Source organism: Podarcis vaucheri, assembly GCF_965113315.1.
Source record: "Podarcis vaucheri genome assembly, chromosome: 9".
NCBI classification, from domain to species: domain Eukaryota; kingdom Metazoa; phylum Chordata; class Lepidosauria; order Squamata; family Lacertidae; genus Podarcis; species Podarcis vaucheri.
The window spans coordinates 2,785,639-2,802,916 of NC_138767.1; the positions used below are offsets into that span (position 1 = coordinate 2,785,639).

General features: G+C 50.0%; 2 protein-coding genes across 3 annotated transcripts in view; both read right to left on the reverse strand.

Moving 5' to 3' along the window:
* LOC309540087 (C-type lectin domain family 4 member F-like) overlaps window positions 1-17,278 on the reverse strand; it is a gene marked incomplete at its 3' end in the record, with an annotated part of 160,155 nt that overhangs the window by 52,524 nt on the left and 90,353 nt on the right. The window lies entirely within an intron of this gene.
* SPEF1 (sperm flagellar 1) lies at window positions 859-15,887 on the reverse strand. Of its 2 annotated transcripts, XM_082236761.1 has the most exons (8): window positions 15,555-15,887; window positions 13,530-13,641; window positions 12,124-12,277; window positions 10,791-10,853; window positions 7,175-7,223; window positions 5,063-5,117; window positions 4,143-4,254; window positions 859-3,757 (listed from the first exon to the last, which is right to left on the reverse strand). In XM_082236761.1, the coding sequence occupies exons 1-8, from the start codon at window positions 15,664-15,666 to the stop codon at window positions 3,650-3,652; spliced, it is 765 nt and encodes a 254-aa protein (XP_082092887.1). In that variant the 5' UTR covers window positions 15,667-15,887; the 3' UTR covers window positions 859-3,649. The 2 variants fall into 2 exon arrangements, with proteins under 2 accessions (XP_082092887.1, XP_082092888.1); XM_082236762.1 differs by lacking the exon at window positions 10,791-10,853 and having other exon boundaries at window positions 15,555-15,882.

Below are 17,278 nucleotides of genomic sequence, written 5' to 3' on the forward strand. Positions count from 1 at the left end.
AGCTAATGCTATTCTAGGTAAAAGGTAAAGGACCCCTGGATGGTTAAGTCCTGTCAAAGGTGACTATGGGGTTGTGGTGCTCATCTCGCTTTCAGACTGAAGGAGCCAGCGTTTGTCCACAGACTGTTTTCCGGGTTATGTGGCCAGCAGGACTAAGCCGCTATTGGCGCACGGAGGACCATGATGAGTGCCAGAATGCACAGAAACACAATTTTCCTCCCCCCCACAGCGGTACCTATTTACTTGCACTGCCATGCTTTTGAACTGCTAGGTTGGCAGGAGCTGGGACAGAGCAACGGGAGCTCACCCCATCATGTGGATTCGAAACGCCGACCTTCTGATCAGCAAGCCCAAGAGGCTCAGTGGTAAACTTTAGACCACAGCACCACCCATGTCCCTCTATTCTATAATGCTATTCTCGGCTAAATCAACAGAAGTTTAGTGCTCAGTGAAGTAATAGTCCCACTCTATTGGCCTTGGTCAGACCCCAGCTAGAGTCCAGTGTCCAGTTCTGGGCACCACAATCTAAGGAGGATGTTGGCCAGCCGGAAGGTGTTGCAGAGGAGGGCAACCAAGACAAACAAGGGTCAGGTAACCAAGCCATATGAGGAACAGTTGAAGGAGCTGGGTATGTTTAGCTTTGCCAGCCTACGATTCCCAGCAACAGGCATTCAGAGGCATGACGCCTCTGGCAGTGGGGGGGAGAACATGCCCATTGTGGCTAGTATCCATTGATAGCATTCTCCCCGTGCATTTGCCTAAAGCATCGAGAGAGCCCTAGCTTGGGAGTGCTGTTGCAAAGTCCTTTGGAGCCCTCTCCCTGCTGCTAGTGTGCTCCAAATAAAAGAGAGGAGGAACGAGAAGGATTAACTGTTTTAATGCTGAAAGGTCTTCAGACGAGCCCCTATGCAAAGAAACAACACGATTGTACAGAAACCCCGGCCCGTGATGACCCAACGCTACCCAGATGCAACATTAGCTTCACCATAATCGAAAAGTGATTGATTAAAAGCAACTGATCAGAACGCCTGCTCCATCGGCGGGAGGGTCTGCTTGTCCACGCCACCATTTTCACATCAGAGCTGGGCCACGGGTGCCCGTCTTGTGTCTGCTCTAGACAGCATCTCCTGAGCAAATGCTCAAGCGTGCCTTCATCGTAGTTGGGGCGTGGCATGGTGCCAGCCTTCCCCCATCCCTTGTGCCACGTTCCTTTTTCCGCGTGGCATAAGGAAATGTGGCGTCCGCCTCTGAGAGCCCGGGGCAGCAGCCACGGTGGAATGGCATGTTTCGAAGAAGGTTGGCTTGTCTCTTCAAATTCTGTGTTCTGGGCTGCAACAGTCACAAAGGCCTGGTGGGGAAAATCCACAGGCGCCATTTTCACCAAGCAAAACAATAGCTATGATGTGAATTGCTCACTAGATGCCTGAGGACAATAGGAAGCGGGACATCTCCTCCAGCTTCCTGGGGCGCTAGGAGAAGGCCCCATGGTTTAGACCATGTGGTGCCCCTTCAAACGGTTTGGGACTACTGCTCCCATCATCCCTGATCACTGGTCCATGTGATGGGAGCTGGGGTCAAACAGCACCGCGTTGGCAACCCCTGAATTCAACCCTCCGTTGCAACAGCGGCAGGTGCAGGCACCTCTAGAAGATTCTGAGATCTGCATGGCAGCTCCTGAGATCTATTGTGTCGGAAGGAGAGGTCGTCATGGGAGCTAAACACGGAGAGCCTACTCAAGAGTCCACGTGGCAAGCTTGGAATCTTACACAGTATTGAGCAGTGAAGCCCACGCAGAATTATGTACGGAGGTCTGTTGGAGGCTGTGTGCAGGGTCTGCTGACGCCATAAATGAAGCTTGCTGCAAAAAAAATCTGAACACCCCCGTACGATGGGCAGATCCTGAGGTCAATAAGAGAGAATGTTGGAGGTCTGCAAGATCAGACTGAATTGCATCCATCAAGGGCCAAATAATAGAAGAAAGCAGCCCTCGCAACAACGTTCGGTTCTGTTTGGACTGAAATTCATTGGATGCAAACGCCCAGCCTTCCTTAGTGGCCTGGCATATGTGAAGATTTAGCACAAAAACCCAAGAGGAAAAAACAGGGCTTGCTAGGTAAAAGGACATCCACAGGTGGTGTTCCCGAGCTCTCACAAAACCTGCCACCTGATAGGTCTAGATTTGGGGGGTTGGAGGTAAGGCAAATGACTTTTCTCCTATCGCCAAGGACGGTCTCCTTTGCCCACCAATCTTCAAATAATATAGCCGTCGGTTTATGCTTCCTGAGCCACGACTGACCCGCCAGCTGTCATCCAAAACATCTGGGGGGGGCACCAGGTTGGCAAAGCTTGGCTTTGGGCAGCAGAAGCTGCCGTCTTTCATTTTGGCAAAAAAAAAAAAAGGAAGTTGACTTAAAAAGAGAACGGGATTTAAAAACAAAATAAAATTGGGGAACCGATGTTCAAAACACAGGCCTGCAACTAACCTATCAAGCGGAAGTCACGACGTGTCGTTGCTGCATCTGCAGATTCCACTTTTGTGCAAGAGCCCCATTTGCCTGCTGGGGTTTGCAACCCCGACCGTTTTCTTTCACAGCTGGGATTTGCATGCCCTTTGCCACAGAGGCACAGAGTGCAGTTGTGCAAAAGCTTTCAGGGGCACCAACAGGGTTCAAGGGGTGACGCACCCCCTATTTAATGCACGGGGTGCCGGCCCCTCACTGCAGAAAAAGTGGGGTCTGTGGGGGAACCGTTCCGTCTGCCCATCTGCAGCACTGGGAGCAGGGAGGTGAAGAGACAGAAGAAGCAGCCAAAACTATCGCCCCACGAAGCTGAAAACAATGCTGGAGAGAGAGAAGGCCCACAGAAGGAGATTGGATCCTGATTGCCGCGTCACCCACAAAGGCCTGAGGCTCTTCTCAGAACTACATTTCCCGGGGGAATGCACCAGCACCCTGAGGGATGTTATGTGCCCCCTGAAACTACAGTTTCTCCTCAACAGAAAGTCACAGAGCTCAAGGCTCCTGGCGGAACGCCCTGTTGCTCCATCCACAGCCCTCAGAGCCTTTGAGACGTTCCAGTGCCACCTGCAAGCGCAAGGACTTGGGAGAGAGTGGGCAAGGCACAGAGGCATGCCTGGACCTAGTCACCAGGTGAGGAGGCGGCAAGCAGGGCGTCCAAGGCAACAGAGAAGCCAAAAGCCCATTTCCTAGACTGTTGCTGAGTGGGGAACTCTCAAGCGAGGGCTGGTTTTGGAGAGCCCAAGTGGGAGCTCTCATCCCTGATCAGCAGAGCCCCCTGTACCAGGGCAGTCTATCCCTTGGATGTGGACCAGCAAGAGGGTTGGGGAGAATTGAGGGCACGTCCTCCTGGCCTGGCACCTCTGGGCTGACTCCTTTTTTTCCACCCCATCCTTTGGGCATCGGGGAGGCCATCTGCCCGCGCCAGCCAGACTTGGGACCTCTGCCAGCCTTTGTTGCTCTGACGTCTCAGTCTGCCTGGAGCCTGAAAACAGCTGTTCGCAAAGGAAGAGGTGGCAGAAGAGAGAGAGAGAGAGAGAGAGAGAGAGAGAGAGAGAGAGAGAGAGAGAAGGCCTGGCCATCTGAAAAAATCATCTGATGGGCACCAGAGAGGGGAACCCGAGACAGCGCCTTCACTTCCGCCTCTGCTCCGCCTGCTGCAGGCGGCGGGTTAAGTCATCGATTCGGACGTTCTTCAGGTGCAAGAGATGCTCCAAGCGGCGGACCTTCATCTGAAGGATCTGGACCAGGGAAGAGACAGAGAGAGGTAGATTTCGAAGGGTAGCCCCAGCAGCTCCTGGTGGAGAGGAAAGAGACCCAGGGCCCTGAGGCAGCCACAACCAGCATCCTGTGGCAGGGAGTGCCTCGGGTGGTGCATGTGGCTAACAGCCTCAGACATGTCTGTCCAGACTAACCCTGCCCACCTGTAGAAACAGGCAGAAGGGGCGCTGTTGCAAGTGCCACATAATGCCCATTCTGCTGCAATAGGAACTAGGATCTTTAAGTCTGTTGGCACCTGACACTTCAGGTCCCTTCCAACTGCGTGGCTCTGTGAGGCTGAGGAAGGGCAGGGCAGGGCTAAAGTTCAGGTGGGGGAGATGAACTTCCCCTCATCGCCTCTCTCACCTGCACCATCTCCTGCGAGGCCAGAAGGGCTTGTTCCCTCTCTGCTAAGTGGAGTCGGAGGTTGGCGTCCGTTTGCAGAGGCACCGTGTAGCTCTGATGTCCTTTGGGCCCCCTGGAGACAAGGAAAAGTTCCGGAGATCACAGTGGTGCATAAACCTGGGGTTCCTACCCAAAACGCGAACGCACACACACACTTGACCTTAAGAGCAGCCAGGTACTTTACCAGGTCAAAGCAAAAGCCCAGATTTGGTGCAGGTCTTCAGCTAGACTGCCACTAATCCTGGAGGCTCCATTTAGCTATCCCAGTTTGCAGCAGAGCTCGCCAATGTGGCGCCCCCAGATGTGGGTGAACTACAACCTCCCCACTCCTCCTCCCTGGCTGGCTGGCTGCCGGCGCTGATGAGTGCTGCGAGTCCGGCAATATCAGTGTGGTCTAGTGGTTAGAGTGCCTGGCTTTGGGGACGTGGGAGGCCGGGGTTCAAATCCCTGCTCCGCTCGCTGTGGCCGTTCGCCACCTCTCAGCCTACTCACAGGGCTGTTTGTGGGGATAAGATGGGGAGGGAGCGGTGGGAGTTGAGCAGTGGTCAAATATGCCTGGGGGGGCGCTATGCTGGGGAAGCCGGGCAAAGGACACAGACAGGGCGGCACTGAGGCTGCCACAGAGAGAAAGAACCAAGAGGATTTCCACCGGGCTGCCCAACCTGGTGGACCTGCTCCTTAAGCTATGGAACTCCCTGCCACAAGAGGCAGTGATGGCAGGATGATAGTAATAATAATACAACAACAATAATAATAATAATAATAATAATAATAATAATAATAATAATAATAATTAATAATAATTGCTTGCAGCTGTACTGCCAGCCCTGACAAGACAGGTTTTCCCTAACTGCCAGTAATTCTTTTCTTCTTTAAATTACCTTTCCAACCCAGGAGAGTCCTGGGTGCTGTTGGGTTTGGGCTTTGAAGTGAAGCCTGTAAAATTGAAAACAGAGACTGTAATGAGAGGCGTGTAGGACCTCCAAAATCCCCACCCCACAATGAAACCAAAATTCAACGGAGACCGTATTTATAGCTATCTATACCTTTATATGACATTTTTATTTTTAAAAAATCCCATGAGAATTTATTTTTTATTGATCTCTCTTATTAGGGAAGGTCCACAGCTCAGTGACGGAACATCTGCTGTGCATGCAGAATGTCCCGGGTTCAGTCCCTGATGGCATCTCCGGGCAGGGCTGAGAGAGACTCCTGCCCGAAATCCTGGACATCTGCTGCCAGTCAGTGTAGACAATACTGTGATGGATGGTGTCAGGGTTCGGGGAAGTGGCTTCATCCCTGCCTTTGGCTGTGGATAAGCAGAACAAAGCAAAAATAGTCTCTTGCCATTTAAAGAGATTCTAATGATCACAGCGAAAGAGGAAAGAGTCCGTTCTCGGAGTAAAGGTGCTCCCAGTTAAGGTTTACACCCACTTCCCCCCCGAGTCACTTCCTCGTCTTGCAACCTGATCTTGCATCCACCGTGCCTTCTGTGCAGCCACCTTATCTAATCTCCTTGACCTTTGTCAGGAGTGTGTGCAGGAGCCAGGCCCTGTGACCAATAGGACTTTGCAGGACTGGGGCCTTCCTAAGTTTCTTCTGGAGAGGCAAGGTGCGGCCAATTGGTAACTCACAGCACCTGGTGGCAAGAGCTGGGAAGGGATACAAGGTCAGCATTTCCCTTTGGCTCTTTGCCACAGCAACACGTCCCCTGCCTTGCTGCGTTTGACTCCTTGTTTCTTGATCCTCGGACCCCTGGCTTCATGACTCCTTGCTTCTCCTTGCCGAAAATGGCGTCTGTGCATATGTAGATACCGGAAATCGCATCTGCGCATGTCCAGACGCCAGAAATTGCTTCTATGCAGGTGTGATTTTTGGCATCTGGGCATGCGCAGAAGCATTTTTTGGTGCCACAGACATGCACAGATGCAATTTCCAACATCGCGCTGCGCCAGTCCGGCCCATGGACTATCTCCGTGGGAGTGATCCAGCCCATGGCCGGAAAACCTTGCCAACCCCTGGCTTACACTGACTGGCAGCAAGTCTCCAGGGCTTAGGAATGGGGTACCTCACTTGGTGGAGCTGGAGACTCTTAACCGCAGGGTTGTGGGTTCGAGCCCCACGTTGGGCAAAGGATTCCTGCATTGGACTGGATGAACCTCATGGTCCCTTCCCACTCTAGTTGTTGTTGTTGTTGTTGTTGTTAAAATGTGTATACTGCCCTTCATCCCAAGATCACTGGGCGGTTCATGGCAGAAAAATACAAAATGAGAACCCAAAATGCATAATAAGACAGAAACAAATCAATAACCCACAGACACATTTAAAAGCTGGGTGTCGGAAGGTTCAGGCAAAAACGAAGTCCTTCTTCATGCAGTGCAGAGTTAATCTATGGAACTCTCTGCCACAGGAGGCAATAATGGCCACCAATTTGGATGGCTTTCAAAAGTTAGACAAATTCATGAAGGAGGAGGGCTGTCGATCACTACCAGCCATTGCTGCCTCCATAGCTAGAGGAGCAATGCTTCTGAATACCAATTGCTGGAAACCACAGGAGGGGAGAGGTGGTCTTGTGTTCGAATCCTGCTTGCTGGTTTCCCACAAGCATCCGGTTGGCCCCTGTGAGAACAGGATGCTGGACCAGATTACTCATTGGTCTGATCCAGCAGCCAGTTCTTCTGATGTTCTGCCGTTCTGGCCTGATCCAACATTGATCCTTTGTTGTTTAGTCATTTATGAAGCTCAACATCAAAAAAAAAACCACTAAGATCATGGCCACTGGTCCCATCACCTCCTGGCAAATAGAAGGGGGAGAAATGGAGGCAGTGAGAGATTTCATTTTTGGGGGCTCACTGCAGTTGGTGGCAGCAGTAATGGAATTAAAAGACGCCTGCTTCTCAGGAGAAAAGCAATGACAAACCTAGACAGTGTCTTAAAAAGCAGAGACATCACCTTGCCAACAAAGGTCCGTATAGTTAAAACACTGATCTTACCTGTATCCAGGTAGTTGTTCTCCTCCAGGGTTGAGCGCATTCCGAGCTCCTGTGTTGAGAGAGCCAGAGAAGAAAAGCAAGTTGACTCTTCAAGCGCTCAGGGTCCCGCTCCTCCCTTCCTCCGTGAAAAGTCCTCCTGGCCACATCAACGCTATTCAGTTAAATTGCCCCCCCCCTCCCCACCTTCTGGTCTGATGCTGATTTGAGTTGTAACATGCAGGTGTGAGCTTGCAAAGGAGCATGGGAGTCACAGCAGCCTCTGAGCAGGGCAGGATTAATCCCACAGCAGCAGAGAAAGTTGAGGAACAGCCACCCAAATCATTTCTTGGGCTCGTGAGAAGCTGTCAGAAAAAGGGGAGGTGAGCTGGTGGCTTCCCGGGCTTTTGAGATTACCGTATTTTTTGCTCCATAAGATGCCCTTTTTTCTTCCTAAAAAGTAAGGAGAAATGTCTGTACGTCTTATAGAGTTATACTTTCTGGATGAGACCTAGACATAACTGGTGGTTGAAGACTTGCTTTCCTCTTCTCTTCTCCTGACCCCCCCCCCCCAGCAATCTATCACAGCTTCTGTAGCCTACATATAGTAGGGGTATTTAAAACGAGTCATCATAGCGTACCCTTTTGTGCTCTTCAAAATATGGCAACCCTAACTCTGCTTGAAGCAAAGAAAGAAAGGGCAGCCATGGAGGACTAGAGACAGATGCACTGAGGACAGGCAGATAAATGACTATTGTCCATGACTGCTACATAGAACCTCCAGGTTCAGAGGCAGTTACCACTGAATACCAGTTGTGGGGCAGGGAGGGAGAGCAGGCAGTGGGGAAGGGATAGTGCAATCCTGCCCTGCAAGGGGGTTTCCTGGATGCTGTCCCTGCCCCCGCCCTGGGTGGAAATTCCCTGGCTTCTTTCTAGAAGCTGGACAGGGAGGGTCAAGCCAGGCCGCCTGCGCTGCATTAAACAAGTTGCAGCGCTGGCCTGTGCCTGTTCCGTTGAGTCCCACAAACGGGCTGCACGTAGGATTGCTGGCTCCTTCTCTCGTCTGACAGCCGCACGTGCTGTACAGAGCGCAAGTGCAGTGTTTTGGTGCGCACGGCCCACCCATTACTCCACAAACGCCGGCTGTCATTTGGCAGATCAAACAGCTCGAGCTTTCGGACAGCGGCCATTCATATTCTCTGCGACAGTCCTGGATGCGTCAGGCTGGCATGAAAGAGCCCTGACCTGGCTCCCTTCCTGGAATCTATCCAAGAAAAGAGATTTTGCAGCCCAGCTCACGCCATGGAAGAATAAGTGCACTGGCCTCTCAACGCAGATCTGCTTTTTTTGCATATTCACCGCAGGTGAGAAGGAGAGTTACGGTACAGTCTCTTCTTATTCTTGCCAGAATCCTTTACATTTCCAGCAAGTTCTGTGACGCCTCAGACCCTCCAAATCTCCCTATTTTCCAGGGACAGTCCCAGATTTACAGAAGCCGTCCCGGTTTCCGATTTGATCCCGAAATGTCCCGCTTTTCTTTAGGACATCCCTATTTTCATTGGAGAAACGTTGGGGGGTACGGAGTTATGCGACCCCCTTGAAGCCAAGGAAATAAGTAACTACGCATCCGAAGACATCTGAAGAAAGTTCTGTACAGGGAAGCTTTCAGTGATTGGTGTTTTATTATTGTTTAAAATGTTTTAGAAGACGCCCAGAGTGGCTGGGGCAACTCAGTCAGATGGGTGGGATATAAATAATAAGATATTAAGATAATAAGACCTACGGGACCGCCTCTCCTGGTCTGCCCCATGGAGGACCTTAAGGTCCACGAATGACAACACTTTGGAGGCCCCAGGTCGCAAGGTGGTTAGATTGGTCTCCACTAGGGCCAGGGCCTTTTCAGTACTGGCTCCGACTTGGTGGGACGCTCTGCCACAAAAGACCAGGGCCCTGCGGGACTTGACATCTTTCTGCAGGGCCTGCAAGACAGAGCTGTTCCGCCTGGCCTTTGGGTCGGACTCACTCTGACCCTTATGTTTCCCTCCCTTTGTGGTTTTGATCTATGGGCTACTTTTAAAATGAGGCTGCCTTTTAAATTGCATTTTAACCTGTATTTTAAATTGCCCCCCCCCATTATGTTTTTACTGTAATTGTACTGGTGTCAGCCACCCTGAGCTCGGCTCTGGCTAGGAAGGGCAGGGTATAAATAAAATTTATTATTATTATAGAATAGGATGTTCCCATTTTTGTTGGAGAAATGTTGTAGCTTCTAGCTCTGATAATAGTAATAGTAATAGTAATAGTAATAATAGTAATAGTTTAGTATTAAGCAAGTTAAATAGGAGTACTGTGTCCAGTTCTGGGCACCACAGTTCAAGAAGGACACTGACAAACTGGAACGTGTCCAGAGGAGGGCAACCAAAATGGTCAAAGGCCTGGAAACGATGCCTTATGAGGAACGGCTAAGGGAGCTGGGCATGTTTAGCCTGGAGAAGAGGAGGTTAAGGGGTGATATGATAGCCATGTTCAAATATATAAAAGGGGAGGGAGGGAGAGGAGGGAGAAAGGTTGTTTTCTGCTGCTCCAGAGAAGCGGACACGGAGCAATGGATCCAAACTACAAGAAAGAAGATTCCACCTAAACATTAGGAAGAACTTCCTGACAGTAAGAGCTGTTCGACAGTGGAATTTGCTGCCAAGGAGTGTGGTGGAGTCTCCTACTTTGGAGGTCTTTAAGGAGAGGCTTGACAACCATATGTCAGGAGTGCTCTGATGGTGTTTCCTGCTTGGCAGGGGGTTGGACTCGATGGCCATTGTGGTCTCTTCCAACTCTATGATTCTATGAGTCTATAATTCTAGGACATCTCTATTTTCATTGGAGAAACGTTTGACAGTGGAACGGTCTCTCTCAGGAGGTGCTGGACTTTCCTTCCGTGGAGAATTTTAAGCAAAGTTTGGATGGCCATCTGCCAGGATGCTTGAGCTGAGATTCCTGCATTGCAAGAAGGGGTTGGACTAGATGACCCCTGGTGTCCCTTCCAGCTCTGCAGTTCTACGATGCTATGAATTTCATCGGTGTAAGGGTGTGGCAGGGACGCGGGTGGCGCTGTGGGTTAAACCACAGAGCCTTGGGCTTGCCGATCGTAAGGTCGGCGATTTGAATCCCCGCGACGGGGTGAGCTCCCGTTGCTCAGTCCCTGCTCCTGCCAACCTAGCAGTTCGAAAGCACGTCAAAGTGCAAGTAGATAAATAGGCATCGCTCCAGCGGGAAGTTAAATGGTGTTTCCGTGTGCTGCTCTGGTTCGCCAGAAGCGGTTTAGTCCTGCTGCCCACATGACCCGGAAGCTGTACGCCAGCTCCCTCGGCCAATAAAGCAAGATGAGCGCCGCAACCCCAGAGTCGGCCACGACTGGACCTAACGGCCAGGGGTCCCTTTACCTTAAGGATGTGGCATTTTGCAATAGCGGGCAACCCTTTTGCTGGAGGAGGGACAAGCCTTCAAGCAAAGGGCAACTCAACTGGCAATCCCAAGCGCCCCCCAGCCTGGAGCCTGTGAATCAGATAAGCAGAGGGGGAAAGAGGGCGAGCGAGAGAGGGGACCTTCGAGGAGGGGCTGGGCTGAAGAGGAAAAAGGCTGAGACCTGGGGCAATGGAGACGGAAAGGAGCAAAGACTGCAGGAGCCCACAGCGGTTGGAGGATGGCCCTGGAAGGAAGCAGAAAGGAGGAAGGCGTGAAAAGGGGCTTGCCTAGGAAACACACCTCCAAGAGGTTTTCCGTTTGCCCCGCTGATTTCCCAGGGGGAAAAAACCCTCTGCTTATTGCTGAATCAGAACAAACTCCAATCCATTTTTTTCTGATTCAGCAGTAAACCAAAGTGCAGCCAGCTGCTGCTTTGGCCAGATCTAACTTCACCCCCATTGATTTATCTCACTTTCCAGAGATCTGGGCATTGCAGCACAGCAAGAAACATTTCAGAAGAACATGCTAAGAAAACGTCTTTCAGAAACAATGCATGCGGTTAGTTGCAGCCTTTATCTTGACACCGTCTTCCCAGTGCCTGAAACAAGCAGTTTGCTGAGCTGGGGGAGAGCACCCTCTGCTGCTCTCCAAAAAAATAGCAAGCGGACTGGCCCATTTCTTGCTTTGCTGATAGGGGCTGTCCCACTTTATTTATACTCTGTGGCATAAACCTGATGGCTTTGTCCCCACATGCAAAATAAACTGCAGAAGAAGAAGAAGAAGAGTTTGCACTTGATATCCTGCCTTTCACTCCCCTTCAGGAGTCTCAAAGCGGCTAACATTCTCCTTTCCCTTCCTCCCCCACAACAAACCCTCTGTGAGGTGAGTGGGGCTGAGAGACTTCAGAGAAGTGTGACTGGCCCAAGGTCACCCAGCAGTTGCATGTGGAGGAGCGGGGAAGCGAACCCGGTTCACCAGATTACGAGTCTACCACTCTTAACCACTACACCACACTGGCTCCAATGTGGTGCAAACTGTGGTGCAATGAGCAAAAAATGCCAACAGACAAGGGACGGTTGCATGCAAAAAACTGACACATTTAAGGTGGCTTAGTATTTTCACTGCGCAAATGCTGGGCGTGATCCACTGGGAAGTTCTCCTGTGGAAGTTCCATTGAAATGAATGAGCTCTACGCAAGAGCACAGAGCATGAGCAGTGGTGATTATGGCGCAACAAGAAGCCACATTTGCAGCCCTCAGGCTTGATGGCTCCACGTGGATCTGGGAGGCAGTGGTTTGGACTTGGCTGGGCCATTAGCAAGGAGTTGTTGGCGCTCTGGGGCAAACTGCTGTCTCTCAGCCTCAGTTCTGTAATCTGTAAAATGGGCGCAGTAGTTTCCTGTTGCATGGACTGCTTGCAAGGTTGCAGGTGAACGGAAATGCTGTCACAGTGCAAGATGCAACAGGCCAGGGCTTACTGCCTTCCATCCCTCCTTCCTTCCGGGCTCTGCTAACCTGATAGGAGCTAGACATCTTGGCCTGTTTCTGTTTTTCCTCGATTTTCTGCCGCAGGGGAATCAACACCAGCTCTACCATCCCAGGGGTGCACTGGGCAATCTTCCGGACCATGTCTTCTGGGATGGAGAAGTTAAGCTTGCTCAGCACTTTCCTGCAGAAGAAGAAAGGCAATAATAATATTATAATAATTGATTATTTACACCCCGCCCATCCGGCTGGGCCTCCCCAGCCACTCTGGGCGGCCTCCAACAGAACACTACAATAATCTATTAAACATTAAAAGCTTCCCTAAATAGGGCTACCTTAAGATATCTTCTAGGGGACGCGGGTGGCGCTGTGGGCTAAAGCCTCAACGCCTAGGGCTTGCCGATCGAAAGGTCGGCGGTTCGAATCCCCGCGGCGGGGTGCGCTCCCGCTGTTCGGTCCCAGCGCCTGCCCACCTAGCAGTTCGAAAGCACCCCCGGGTGCAAGTAGATAAATAGGTACCGCTTACCAGCGGGAAGGTAAACGGCGTTCCGTGTGCGGCTCTGGCTCGCCAGAGCAGCGATGTCACGCTGGCCACGTGACCCGGAAGTGTCCCCGGACAGCGCTGGCCCCCGGCCAATAAATGTGAGATGGGCGCACAAACCCCACAGTCTGTCAAGACTGGCCCGTTCGGGCAGGGGTACCTTTACCTTTACCTTTAAGATATCTTCTAAAAGTTTGTTAGTTATTTTTCTTTTTGACATCTGGTGGGAAGGCGTTCCACAGGGCGGGTGCCACCACCGGGAAGGCCCTCTGCCTGGTTCCCTGTAACTTGGCTTCTCGTAGCGAGGGAACCGCCAGAAGGCCCTCGGCACTGGACCTCAGTGTCTGGGCGGAACGATGGGGATGGAGACGCTCCTTCAGGTATACTGGACCGAGGCTGTTTAGGGCTTTCAAGGTCAGCACCAAAACTTTGAATTGTGCTCGGAAACGTACTGGGAGCCAGTGTAGGTCTTTCAGGACCGGTGTTATATGATCTCGGCGGCCGCCCCCAGTCACCAGTCTAGCTGCCGCATTCTGGATTAGCTGCAATGAAATCAAGTTAGCGTATCCAAAGTCCCCACTGGAACACAGGGTGCGATGCCTTGGACACATCAGGATGGGGTTGGGAAGGGCTTAAGGCACGCAGATTTTTGGCTCCTGGGAGTACATGGGCAACTTTGAAAGGCTGTGATGGATTTCCAAAGGTGTTTCAAAGTTCAGCGGCCAGCTATGCTCCGTTTTGCAGCGAAATGCAGCGAAATCCGCAAAGAAGACGAGGACATCACCAAGCAAAACGAGCAGTGTTTGACATTCAGCATTCCCATTTGACATGTCCCCTATCTCAGCCGGCAGCAGTGGGTTTTAAATTCAGGACATAGGTCAGGGATGTCACTTACCTGTTCAGGTGCCCCCAGTTGGAGAGCTTCTGCTGCGTAGAATTAGCCGGAGCGTAGTTGTGCATTTCCACTATTTTTGGGAAGTAAAACTTCACCACTTCAGCCACCAAAACTGCATGGGAACACAAAGGGAGAAGTAGGAGCAGAATCAGCTGATGACCCCCACCCTCCCAAAGCCCACCCCATCCCTGGCTTTTCCTACAAACTTCATCTATGGTGACCCGACATGTCTCTAACCAGAACAGAACCTACCAAATGAAACCTAAATAATAATAATAATTTATTATTTGTAGCCCGCCCATCTGGCTGGGCTTCCCAAGCCACTCTGGGCGGCTTCCAACAAAATATTAAAATACAGTAATGCATCAAACATTAAAAGCTTCCCTAAACAGGGCTGCCTTCAGATGTCTTCTAAAAGTCTGGTAGTTGTTCTCTTTGACATCTGTTGGGAGTGCTTTCCACAGGGCGGGTGCCACTACCAAGAAGGCCCTCTGCCTGGTTCCCTGTAACTTGGCTTCTCGCAGTGAGGGAACCGCCAGAAGGCCCTTGGAGCTGGACCTCAGTGTCCAGGCAGAACAATGGGGATGGAGATGCTCTATCAGGTATACTGGACCAAGGCCATTTAGGGCTTTAAAGGTCAGCACCAACACTTTGAATTGTGCTCGGAAACATACTGGGAGCCAATGTAGGTCTTTCAAGACTGATGTTATGTGGTCTCGGCGGCCACTCCCAGTCACCAGTTTAGCTGCCGCATTCTGGATTAATTGCAGTCTCTTAGTCTGCCTCAGTACAGTGCGTGCATAACTCAGGGTTGAGGTGACTTTAAGAGCCCCACATCTCAGCAGCCTCTCCTTATGTTCGATTTTTATCGTGTTTTAATATTATGTTGGGAGCTGTCCAGAGTGGGTGGGGAAAGCCAGCCAGAGGGGTGGGGAATAAATAATTTATTATTATTATTATTATTATGACTCATACCTTCCAACATTTCTCCAACAAAAATAGGGCCATCCTATTCAATAATAATAATAATAATAATAATAATAATAATAATAATAATAATAATTTTATTATTTATGTCCCGCCCATCTGACTGGGTTGCCCCAGTCACTCAGGGCAGCTTCCAATGTATATAAAAACATAATAAAACATTGCACATTAAAAAAATCTTCCGTAGGCAGGGCTGCCTTCTAAAGGTTGTATAGTTACTCAACTATGTCTCAAGGGTCACATAACCCCAAACCCTCCAACGTTTTCCTGATGAAAACAGAGATGTCCTAAGATACCCTCCAACATTTCTGCAGTGAAAATAGGGACGTCCTAAGGAGAAGCGGGACATTCCGGGATCAAATCGGAAACTGGCATTACGGCTTCTGTAAATCCGGGACTGTCCCTGGAAAATAGGGACTCTTTTAGAAGACATCCAAAGGCAGCAGGCCTGTTTAGGGAAGTTTTGAATGTTTGAAGTTTTATCCTGTTTTTAATGCTCTGTTGAAAGCTGCCCAGAGTGGCTGGGGAAACCTAACCAGATGGGCGGGGTAGAAATTATTATTATTATTATTATTATTATTATTATTATTATTATTACTACTACTACTACTACTATTAGAGAGTCTGCATGACTTTTGCAGCAACTGCTGGCATTGGCCCAATGGACAGGATAGGAATAAATTATTATTATTATTATTATTACTATTACTATTAGAGAGTCTGCATGACTTTTGCAGCAGCTGCTGGCATCGGCCCAATGGACAGGATAGGAATAAAGTATTATTATTATTATTATTATTATTATTATTATTATTATTAGTCTGCATGACTTTTGCAGCTGCTGCTGGCATTGGCCCAATGGACAGGATAGGAATAAATTATTATTATTATTATTATTACTTATTAGAGAGTCTGCATGACATTTGCAGCAGCTGGCATCGGCCCAAGCCCAAGGCCCCGGATGCTATGATTCTATAATCCACTGTGAAACACACATATACAAGTGCCAGGACACACACAAAATTGGCCGCCCCAAACCTCCATCGCTGAAGTCGCGGGCGATGTTCCTCTTGGGTCGCGAAAGAGGGATGGCATCGACCCAACTGTACAGGTCGTTCAGGCTCTCCTCGTCCAGCTCCCCGTTGGCCATGCTGATGCCCGTCTCCCCTGTATCCTTGGCAGCCTCTAGGTGCCCCCCTGGACCGGGCTCAGAGCTTCTCCACCAGCTCCCTTCTGCCCTGCAAGGCTGGGCGCAGCCATATTGTTTGCCTTCGTGACCATGGCAACATCAGCACCCCCCCATCTCAGGTGTGGCAGGCCCCAGAGCACCCTGGGAGCGGTAGTTCTTCCGATGCCCAGCAACCGCAACCGCAACAGCAAGGTTGCTAGGCAACCGGAGCATCTTAGCAGGCGCCTAGCAACGGGATGGGAGCTGGCCAGCTAAGAGGCAACTGGGGGGAAAGAGCCAGAAAGTGGCTTAATGAGTGTTAAAATGTTGTGATTATAGAAAGTAAGTGGATTACAGCTGTAAAGATCAAGCTAAAAGAAAAGAAAAGAATACAATTAGATAAAATTAAGGGTGAGGATTTGCTGAACTAAATATTTGAAATTGGAATGCAGAAAGGGGAGGTACGGGGAGGTCGGGGAAGTAAGTTTTAAGAAAATAAGGATTTGAAATTATATTTGTTTGTTTTTGTGTGTGTTTGTCTGTGTTGTGTATGTTTATATAATTTGTGAAAACTCAATAAATATTTTATATATAAAAAAAGCCAGAAAGTGGCTGTTTGTGTGTCTGGGGGCCCAAAAAGCGTGCGAGAATAGGGGGCAGAGGCCAGGAGAGCGGGTCATATTCACAAGTGCAAGGGCAGCTAAGGTCGACAAGGGATTTCGAACATCTTCCCCGGCTCGCTCCTGGGACTTCAACTGCAGCTTGAGCGACAGGAATCAGCAGCTGGTACTTTTCTTGGCTTGGAAGGGACCCAAAGGGTCATCTAGCCCAACCCCCTGCAGCGCTTGGGAAACAAGAAGTGTGGTGGTCTGCTTTTCAAATCAAATAATAATAATAATATAATTTATTATTTGTACCCCGCCCATCTGGCTGGGTTTCCCCAGCCACTCTGGGCAGCTTCCAATAAAGAGGGGGGAGGGGGGAAACAGGGGGGAATAATGAAGATGATTTGTTTTGATCATTTGTTATGTTGACATTGTTAATAATTTTTTAAAATAATAAATAAAGAGGATTAGACAAACCCGTGTTCTCTCGCCATAGCTGGAGGCCTCCAGCTTCTGACCACCAGTTGCTGGAAACCACAGAAGGGGAGAGCGTTTCTCTTGTGTTCGAATCCTGATCTTGGGTTTCCCACAGGGCCATCTGGTTGGTCATCGTGAGACCAGGATGCTGGGGTCTTCTTGAATTTTTATGGCGTGCAAAGCTCTACCAGTTGAGCTACAGCCTTCCCCGCAAAATACTTAGCTGGCATCACCCCCTTCTGGAGCCAGACCTGTCTTGCTCTCTCCAAAGGCTCACTAAACATCATAGGCTTGCCTGGAGGTGTCACCAGTTCCATCAGGCAAACAGTTGCCAGGCAGCAGCTGTAACCACTGCAGGTCCTCATTCATAAGAATAAGAGAATAAGAATATCTTTATTGTCATTGCCCCCTTCGGGGACAACGAAATTACTTGACTGCTCCATAAAAACACTAATTAAACAATACAGTATAATACAGCAAGGGAGATTAGATGACTTTCAAAGTCCGGGCTT

Excerpts from the sequence above, each read along its gene's own strand:
- SPEF1 (XM_082236761.1), bottom strand. The coding sequence starts at position 15,666 with ATGGCCAACGGGGAGCTGGACGAGGAGAGCCTGAACGACCTGTACAGT. Across the intron at positions 12,278-13,529 it reads AACTGGGGGCACCTGAACAG|GAAAGTGCTGAGCAAGCTTA; the intron begins GTAAGTGACATC and ends CTTCTTCTGCAG. Across the intron at positions 3,758-4,142 it reads CCTCGCAGGAGATGGTGCAG|ATCCTTCAGATGAAGGTCCG; the intron begins GTGAGAGAGGCG and ends TCCCTGGTCCAG.